A 9,121-nucleotide genomic window follows, 5' to 3' on the forward strand; every position below is an offset into this window, starting at 1 on the left:
CCTGCAGTGTTCTCTTCTGGCTACAAGGCCCGCTTCACATCCATTACCCTCACAATGTCCTTCCTGACTGGCCCGGCTGCCTGCATGTCTATTCTCGGCTATAATAGTTTCAAGGGGCTCCAACCGGCTTATGCTACTTTCTCTCTGAGGCCGTGAGGATTATGCCCACGGGAGAGCCCAGGCGTGGTGTGGAGTGCCAGGGAGGAGTGACAAGAGACAGCATGGTTGTTAGTGGTGTGGGGCCTGGAGGAAAGTTTAGCAGTGCAAGTGGGGGACTCCTGGTATTCAATTCAGATGTGGAACAAGCATCAGTGATTTGGTTTGCTTAAAGTTGTTTAGAAGATCATGTATGAATAAATAGTTTATATATTAGATTGAATTCTCTAAAATTGATATTTGACCAAATATGAACTAACTGATGGAACAGTTTCTTATGACTCAAACTAATAAATGCATATAAGCCTGGAGATGAACAACTTACTGATAAGAACTAAAGATAAACATTTTTCTATTTTTCCCTAGACTTTGTAGGAAAGTGGGTTTTCTATATATCCTTCTTGTAAATATCTCATTTATTAAAATGTCTGTTATTCATATGTTCATTGATTGAACTTTGTTCTGTATATGAGTAATAATGCTTTTCTTCAGATGGAAGAACTATGAATATTTAATTCATATTCATTTAACTATGAATATTCTCTGCTGCTAATTACATTATTTTTCTTTCTGTAATTTTTTTTATCATCAGTGCCCCTTGTAGTTTGTTTTAGCTTATCTAGTTTCAATACACTAGGCAAATTTTCTTGTTTTATTGAGGTATAGTTAATTTACAATGTTGTGTTAGTTTTAGGTATACAGCAACGTGATTCATTCATATATGTTTGTATATATCTATATATAAGTAAGTAAGTGAAAGTCACTCCGTCGTGTCCGACTCTTCGCGATCCCATGGACTATATAGTCCATGGAATTCTCCAGGACAGAATACTGGAGTGGGTAGCCTTTCCCTTCTCCAGGGGATCCTCCCAACCCAGTGATCAAACCAGGGTCTCCTGCGTTGCAGGAAGATTCTTTACCAGTTGAGCCACAAGGGAAGCACATATCTATATATATATATATTTATATATTCTCTTTTCCAGATTTTTTTGCTTTAAAAATTATTCAGTTCAGTTCAGTTGCTCAGTTGTGTCTGACTCTTTGCAACCTCATGAATCACAGCAGGCCAGGCCTCCCTGTCCATCACCAACTCCCAGAGTTCACTCAAACTCATGTCCATCGAGTCAGTGATGACATCCAGCCATCTCATTCTCTGTTGTCCCCTTCTCTTCCTGCCCCCAATCCCTCCCAGCATCAGAGTATTTTCTAGTAAGTCAACTCTTCACATGAGATGGCCAGAGTATTGGAGTTTCAGCTTTAGCATCAGTCCTTCCAATGAAAACCCAGGATTGATCTCCTTTAGAATGGACTGGTTGGATTCCTTGTTGTCCAAGGGACTCTCAAGAGTCTTCTGTAACACCACAACTCAAAAGCATCAATTTTTCGGCGTTCAGCTTTCTTCACAGTCCAACTCTCACATCCATACATGACCACGGGAAAAACCATAGCCTTGACTAGACGGACCTTGGTTGGCAAAGTAATATCTCTGCTTTTTAATATGCTATCTAGATTGGTCATAACTTTCCTTCCAAGGAGTAAGCGTCTTTTAATTTCATGGTTGCAATCAGCATCTGCAGTGATTTTGGAGCCCCCAAAAATAAAATCTGACACTGTTTCCACTGTCTCCCCATGTATTTGCCATGAAGTGATGGGACCAGATGCCATGATTTTACTTTTCTGAATGTTGAGCTCTAAGCCAACTTTTTCACTCTCCTCTTTCCCTTTCATCAAGAGGCTTTTTAGTTCCTCTTCACTTTCTGCCATAAGGGTGGTGTCATCTGCATATCTGAGGTTATTGATATTTCTCCCGGCAATCTTGATTCCAGCTTGTGCTTCTTCCAACCCAGCATTCCTCATGATGTACTCTGCATATAAGTTAAATAAGCAGTTACAAGATATTAAACATAGTTGCCTTTGCTATAGAATAGTTCCTTGCTGTTTATCTATTTTATATATAGTAATGTGTATGTGTTATTTTTTCTTGATTGAGATTCTTAGTCGTATGTAAGGAAAATTTTGAAGTTTAGGTATCTATTTCTAATGTGCCTTCTAAAGAAACTGCATCAGTTTTCATTCTTTTTATCAGTGTATGAGTATGACTTTCTCCTCACAGCTTCCTCCATGATGTCATCAATTTTTTGAACCTCTGAAATTTATTAGTACAGAATAGCACCCAGAGCAATCTTCTCTACATTTCTTTGATTACTAGTGAGAATTTACTTTCATATGACAATCAACTATTGGGACTTATTGTGAGTTGGTTGTCTTATATGTTTTTCTCATTTTAAAATTTGTATATCACATTTCCTTTCTTTATCTTTCTGGAGGAACTGATTCCATAATAGAAATGTTAGTCATCTGTCTGATATTTTATAACTTATTTTTCAGAGTGTGTTTTTTATTTTATAGTGTTTATATATCCATATAAGATATTTATATTTAGATATTTATACAAAAATTTGTATATCCACCTATACCTAAGTATAACAAGACTGAATATTTTGGATAGTGCCAACTATTTTTCCTCCCTCATTTGTTAATAAGAGATATTCTTAGATGAATTTTCCACCTTAAATGTTTGCTTAAATATTATTTTTATTTCTCTTGGTTTGTTACCCTTTTTTGATGTTTAAATATCCTTTTGAAACTTTTTGAGTTTATGATGAGGCAATAATCTACATGTTTCCAAGCTTTATCTGTTGTGCCAACACTATTGGTTGAGTAATTCAACTTGTCTACAGATGAAAATGATTATTCAATAGTCTCTTGAAGTCACTCTAAGTTTACCTTCTCCTTCCATTCTTTACATTGAAGCTTTTGTAACTGTTTGAAAGCAGAAAATTATCAGATACAACTGAATATCCCCCAGATTTTCTACTACTCTTAGGATAAAAAACAAAGTTCATATCATGGATACAAGATTCCATCCTGTCTGGCCTGTCTCTCCTCCTGAGCTCAATCATTCACCTTCCTTCCTCACTGGCCTTCGTGTCTCAGGGTCTTTACACATGGCATTCCAAAGTCTGGACTACTGTATTTACTCTTCGAAAATAACTCATATTTAGCAGAGCCTGAGTAAGTATGATGGTGATGTGTCATATTGTTCTCACAGCCCTCTGTTCTTTTCCCAGAAATCAGTTGTCAGAGATGTATCTGTATTTAAATTCATTAAATCTATGTATCTACCTGTAGCTACCCATCTAGATCTAGTCCATTTACTCTCAAAGTCAGAATTACTGTTTCACCTCAGAACCTGACATTGAACTTGGAATATAGTGGATACTCATTAGGAATATCAGTTACACTCATTAGCTGAGTTAGTTGAAGAAATAAATTAATGCATTATATTTTCAGAATATATTAATGGCTGTTAGTGAAGATTTCTGATTTAAAACCATATTTGATAAAAGTTTAAATCTGTTTCTTTAAATAAAAATGTTTCTTAAATGTTTTGGTTATGTTTTGTTTCTAGTCTTTAGGTATCGCCAGACCAAGCCAATGTGTAAAGCAAATGACACTTCTGTGTCTGAACTTGTTTTCCTGGGACTTTCTACCTCTAGACCAGTGCAGCATTTCCTCCTTGCCTTCTCTACAGTGTTTTATGTAATAATTGTTCTAGGGAACTTTCTTGTTGTGCTAACAGTGACCTTTGACCCTCATCTACATTCCCCCATGTACTTCCTTTTAGCCAACCTCTCATTTATTGATTTGTGTTTTTCTGCCATAACAGTTCCTAAGATGATTTCTGACCTGAACTTTGGGCACAAAACCATATCCTTCCAGGGGTGTGTCACCCAGATATTTGTTCTTCACACCCTGGGTGGATCTGAGATGGTGCTGCTCACTGCCACGGCCTTAGACCAATATGTGGCCATATGTCAGCCCCTGCACTACCTGACCGTCATGAGCCCACGGGTGTGCCTTTTGCTTGTGTGCGGTGCTTGGGCTATTGGCCTCATTCACTCAGTGGTCCAGTTAGCTTTTGTGATCCATTTGCCTTTCTGTGGTCCTAGTGAAATCGACAGCTTTTATTGTGACCTTCCTTGGTTTATCAAGCTTGCTTGCATAGATTCCTACAAAATGGAATTCATGGTCACTGCCAACAGTGGGTTCATATCCATGGGTAATTTCTTCTTGTTGATCATCTCCTATGTTTTCATTCTGGTCACCGTATGGAAACGCTCTTCAGGTGGTTTGCGCAAGGCCCTCTCTACTCTGTCAGCACACATCACTGTGGTGGTTTTGTTCTTTGGACCATGCATCTTTGTTTACATGTGGCCATTTCCCACAGTCCCAGTGGATAAGTTTCTTGCCATTTTAGACTTCTTGGTTACACCCATCCTGAATCCTGCCATTTATACACTGAGAAACAAGGACATGAAGATGGCTATGAGGTGACTGTGTAGTCAGCTTCTGATTTGGAGGAAGATCTCCTAAGTAACTCATGGAAGCCCAATTTCCTCAAACAACTTCATGTAATAAAAATGCTTAAATAAATATATAAAATTTGGAGATTTTTTTTCTAAAGTCACCATTTTATAGTATTCAGCCTAGACTATTTATTATGAGGTTACATTGAACTCTTTAGGTAGCAAGTTGTTTGATAGCCAGATTAATCCCAGGAATTGCTTGGTAGAAATTTTTGAAAAAGTGTCAGTTATACACTTCGAATCTCCCGAGTGTATGGCCTTATACATCACATTTCTTGGATTCAATTAATCAATTTATTTCAATTAATTGAATTAACTTATAACTAATATTGTCAAAAGTTTGAGGGAGTTGTGAAATATCTAACTCTCCTTTGATTTAAAGCTAGGATGTGAAAAAATCATATTTTTTCTGAAAGACAAAACAATGTGTGAGAGAGGATTTACAACCTGCAGAAACAAAACAGGGTAATAGCAGTGGAGTGGACAGGAGATGGATAAGGTAGCATAATAAAGAGAGATTGACAGATGGCAGAAGAAAAGCATTTGGGAGAGCCTCATAATATATTTCATGAGCTTGGCCTCTGGCTACTAATCTCACCCTAGCTTGTCTCAATTTTGGACTGAAGTCATCTACAGTTGGCTTTGGACAGGGAAATTTATGAATATGTTGTTATTTTACAATTTTCTGAAATTATGACTTAATCCATCAATGAATATTCCTTCAACATTGGAACATGTTGGTCTGACCATAGCCTGGCTGGTATTATCATTAGCTAACAGCCATTCTGTCCAAATCATTTGCTGACTATTTTTCTCTAATAACTCATCTTATATAACTCTTTTGTGTCAAAACATGGGTCTCAGTTATATGTTATTGTGTATAACCTGTATAAATAACAAAACTAATTTAATTTATAGTTTGATAACTAGAAGACTGAACCAAATTTCCTGCAAACCTATGAAAGGACCCTATGTTTGAGTACTGTGATCCAAGATTCATTTAAGATTATCAATCAGTTCTACATTTTATATTTTTCCTGTTCACAATTATTTCATTGCTTTTATTTGTATATTTAATGGATTCTTGTTAGGTACCTTAATTAAAAAGAACAATGTAAAGCCAGATTTCTCTTTGGGTAATTTTCCATACTTTTTGAAAATAGCAAGAGAAGGAAGAAGACTAAAGTTCTAAGCATAAAAGTTCTGAAGGGCAAAACTGAATCACCTGAATTCTTTCAGACTGAGGAGAAAAAGATCTAGTAGAATCATCATTCAAACTTGGAAGGGATCTATCCAAGGAACAGGAACAAACCTGAGGTGTACTAAGTCTTATAAAATGTACAATCCAGATTCAAACAGGCTTTAGTCCTTGATTGGACTGAAGTGATCACACCTTGTTCTTTTATGCCTCACAGAAGGGAGAGTAGATAATTTGTGGAGGAATAGGGACTCAGATGGAAAAGATTCCGCCTGCAATGCAGGAAACCTGGGTTCGATCCCTGGATCAAGAAGATCCTGTGAAGAAGGAAATGGCAACCCACTCCAGTATCCTTTTGTGGAGAATTTTGTGGACAGAGGAACCTGGTGGGCTTCAGTCCATGGGATCGCAAAGGGTCAGACATGATTGGGTGACTAACACACACACATATCATGCCAGAGCTAAATATTCTTTTATACACAGTATTCAAAATAGAAAAAAATATGATATATAAGTAGCAGGGATATGCAACTGATAATTAAGAGGAAAATAATAGAAGTAGACTATGGATGGCTCAATTGTTGACATTAGCAAAGAGTATAACTCGTGTAATCTAAAGCGACATTAAGAAGTTGAAAACCTGAAAACATTTTCGCAGAGAAACAATCTAAGAAAGAACCAAGGGATGTTTGTTTTGAAATAAAATTAAATATGTGCAATTATGAATTTAAGGGGGCTTGATTTAAAAACAGACTGGACACAGCAGAAGAAAGGCTATGTGGCTTCAAAGACAAGTCAATAGATACTATCCAAACTGAGTAAAGAGAGATTAAAAGAACAAAAAGTCAAAATACATACGCATATGAAAATAGCAATTCTTTTATATAAGGGTTTATTCCTGAGATTTTCTATTGGGAATGTTACAAAATACACAGAACCATGTCATCTTTTGCTTCCCTGGAGACTCAGATGATAAAGAATCTGTCTGGAATGTGAGAAACCTGGATTTAATCCCTGGGTCAGGAAGATGCCCTGAAGAAAGGAATGGCAACCCACTCCAGTATTCTTTCCTGGAGAATTCCATGGAGAGAGGAGCCTGGCAGGCTGCAGCCCATGGAGTCACAGAGTTGGACACGACTGAGTGACTAGCATACATGTCACTAATTTGAGATATAACTAGATCCATGGGTTCAGATAAATGGATGCAAACTTGTATGATTTTTTTGAGGAAGATTTCTGAAGAAAAGTTTTGTTTTGTTATATGTAGTAATGAGTAACTTGCAAACTTTGTATATAATCCTGTTTTTACAGACTATTTGAACACTGAAATGAATTAAATGGATAGTTTATTACAAAACTAAATTTTTTTACCTACCTATATGATGAACTGCCTAATCTATTTATGAATTGGGAGGAAAAAAGCAAAATCTCTAAAGGTTGTTAATATAGCCATCTTTGTATCTCATATACATCATTTAAAGACAATTACAGTGTTTCACAAATAAAACATGATGTTGAAGAAACAAAGCTCTATACAGATTATGATTATGATTCAACTTTTTGAATATGATTAAGAATGCTTAATGATTACTTTTATAGATATGTCTATGGAAGGTAATTAGAATGTTAACTAATTGGTGACTATTGTTTTGTAAAAGTAAAGAGAGCAATATGATGCAGTAGCTTATTAAAGAAAACTTTAGAGAAGGTCTATGTGAAATATTCTGCTAAAAGAAATGCATAGGATAATAGAAAATTCCCTGATATGGTGGTCAGTGTTGAAATAATAGTAACAGTAGTGATATAAAGTATTAACATTCTTACTAATTTCAAGTCATTCTTGAGAACAATCAAAACCATACTTCAAAAGACTGGCCAAATTTCCCAAACAGGAACTCATTTTAGCAATTCTAGAATCCTAAAGAATTGACACACAGTTTTCATCAAGAGATACACATGATTTCAATATGTGAATCGGGGAACTCTTCCCAGTCTTAAGTAACAGGGTAGGTGTGGCCAATTTAGTGCACTCACAGTAGACATTCTGATAATTTGAAATGATGAAATACCAAAAGAAATCTAAGTCATCATAGCCGCTTAATGGCATTTCTAATCTCTTTGTTTCTTAAAGTATAAATGACTGGATTTAGTAGTGGTGTGATGATCGCATAAAATACAGCAAGGAACTTGTCCACCCAAGTGATGCTGAGTGGACATAGGTAGATGAAGATGCAAGGCCCAAAGAATAACACGACCACTGTGATGTGGGCAGTGCAGGTGGAGAGCGCCTTGGAGGCCCCACCCTTTGATTGGTGGCAGACAGTAAGGAGAATATAAGAGTAAGAGATGAGCAACAGAATGAAGCAAACGGTTGCAAGTACCCCACTGTTAGCATCTGTCAGCACTTCTAGAATATAAGTGTCCATGCAGACTAACTTGATCACCAATGGAATATCACAGAAAAAGCTATCCAATTTTCTGGGTCCACAGAAGGGCAGTTGTGTAATTATAGCTAGTTGGCTTATTGAATGCACAAAGCCAATGATCCATGATGTCATCACTCGTCGAATGCACATTTTTGTATTCATGATGCTGGAGTAACGGAGTGGCTTGCAGATGGCCACATAGCGGTCATAGGCCATCATCACTAGGAGCACCATCTCACCCCCTCCAAAAAAATGTCCGAAAAACATCTGACACATGCAACCTCTGAAGGAGATGGTCTTATTTTCCTTCAGAAAGTCTGTGATCAGTTTAGGGGTGGCTACTGAGGAAAAGCATAAGTCAGAGAATGACAGATTTGCTAACAGGAAGTACATAGGGCAGTGGAAGTGAAGGTCAGCAATAACTAGGAGCACAGTGAAGACACTGCCTAAAATGATGATCAAGTAAATTGAAGAAAATACCACTAGGAGGAAGGCCTGGAGGTCCCATGAGTCACACAGCCCAAGAAAAATAAATTCAGACACCACAGACTGGTTTACTTCTTCCATTCAGTTCAGTGTCTTCTAAATTTATCTGAAGAAAAAATGTAAAAATAGATTTTATAAATAAACAGTCTGTGCATCAAGTGTGTTTTTTATGCGCTACTAATGGAAGCGTGTACGTACATAATCACTGTAAAAAGCAATTGGCTTTCTCTTTTAATGATCAATATACATATATTCTATGGTGCAGCAATTTCACTCCCATTTGTATGCTCAATGTAAACTCTTGTATCTGTATACAAGGAAAATGTACGCAATGCCTATAAACATAGTGATAGAATCTTAACAAAGTACAACTATATAAAATGACATGAATGTGTGTTAGTAAAATATAGTAATAAAGAAATAAA

The 9,121-nt window shown here is 36.6% G+C and overlaps 1 protein-coding gene and 1 pseudogene across 1 annotated transcript; one reads left to right on the plus strand and one right to left on the minus strand.

Moving 5' to 3' along the window:
- Nucleotides 1–3,654: 3,654 nt before the first annotated feature.
- LOC148776871 (olfactory receptor 4F6-like) lies at nucleotides 3,655–4,593 on the plus strand (annotated as a pseudogene).
- Nucleotides 4,594–7,871: 3,278 nt separating this feature from the next.
- On the minus strand, nucleotides 7,872–8,780 carry LOC129562788 (olfactory receptor 4K3-like). Its single transcript, XM_055436220.2, has one exon. The coding sequence runs from the start codon at nucleotides 8,775–8,777 to the stop codon at nucleotides 7,872–7,874; it is 906 nt and encodes a 301-aa protein (XP_055292195.2). The 5' UTR covers nucleotides 8,778–8,780.
- Nucleotides 8,781–9,121: the final 341 nt, after the last annotated feature.

This window comes from Moschus berezovskii, chromosome 9 (genome assembly GCF_049115385.1).
Source record: "Moschus berezovskii isolate FMDL1 chromosome 9, NW_MosBer_1.0, whole genome shotgun sequence".
In the NCBI taxonomy this organism is placed as follows: Eukaryota; Metazoa; Chordata; class Mammalia; order Artiodactyla; family Moschidae; genus Moschus; species Moschus berezovskii.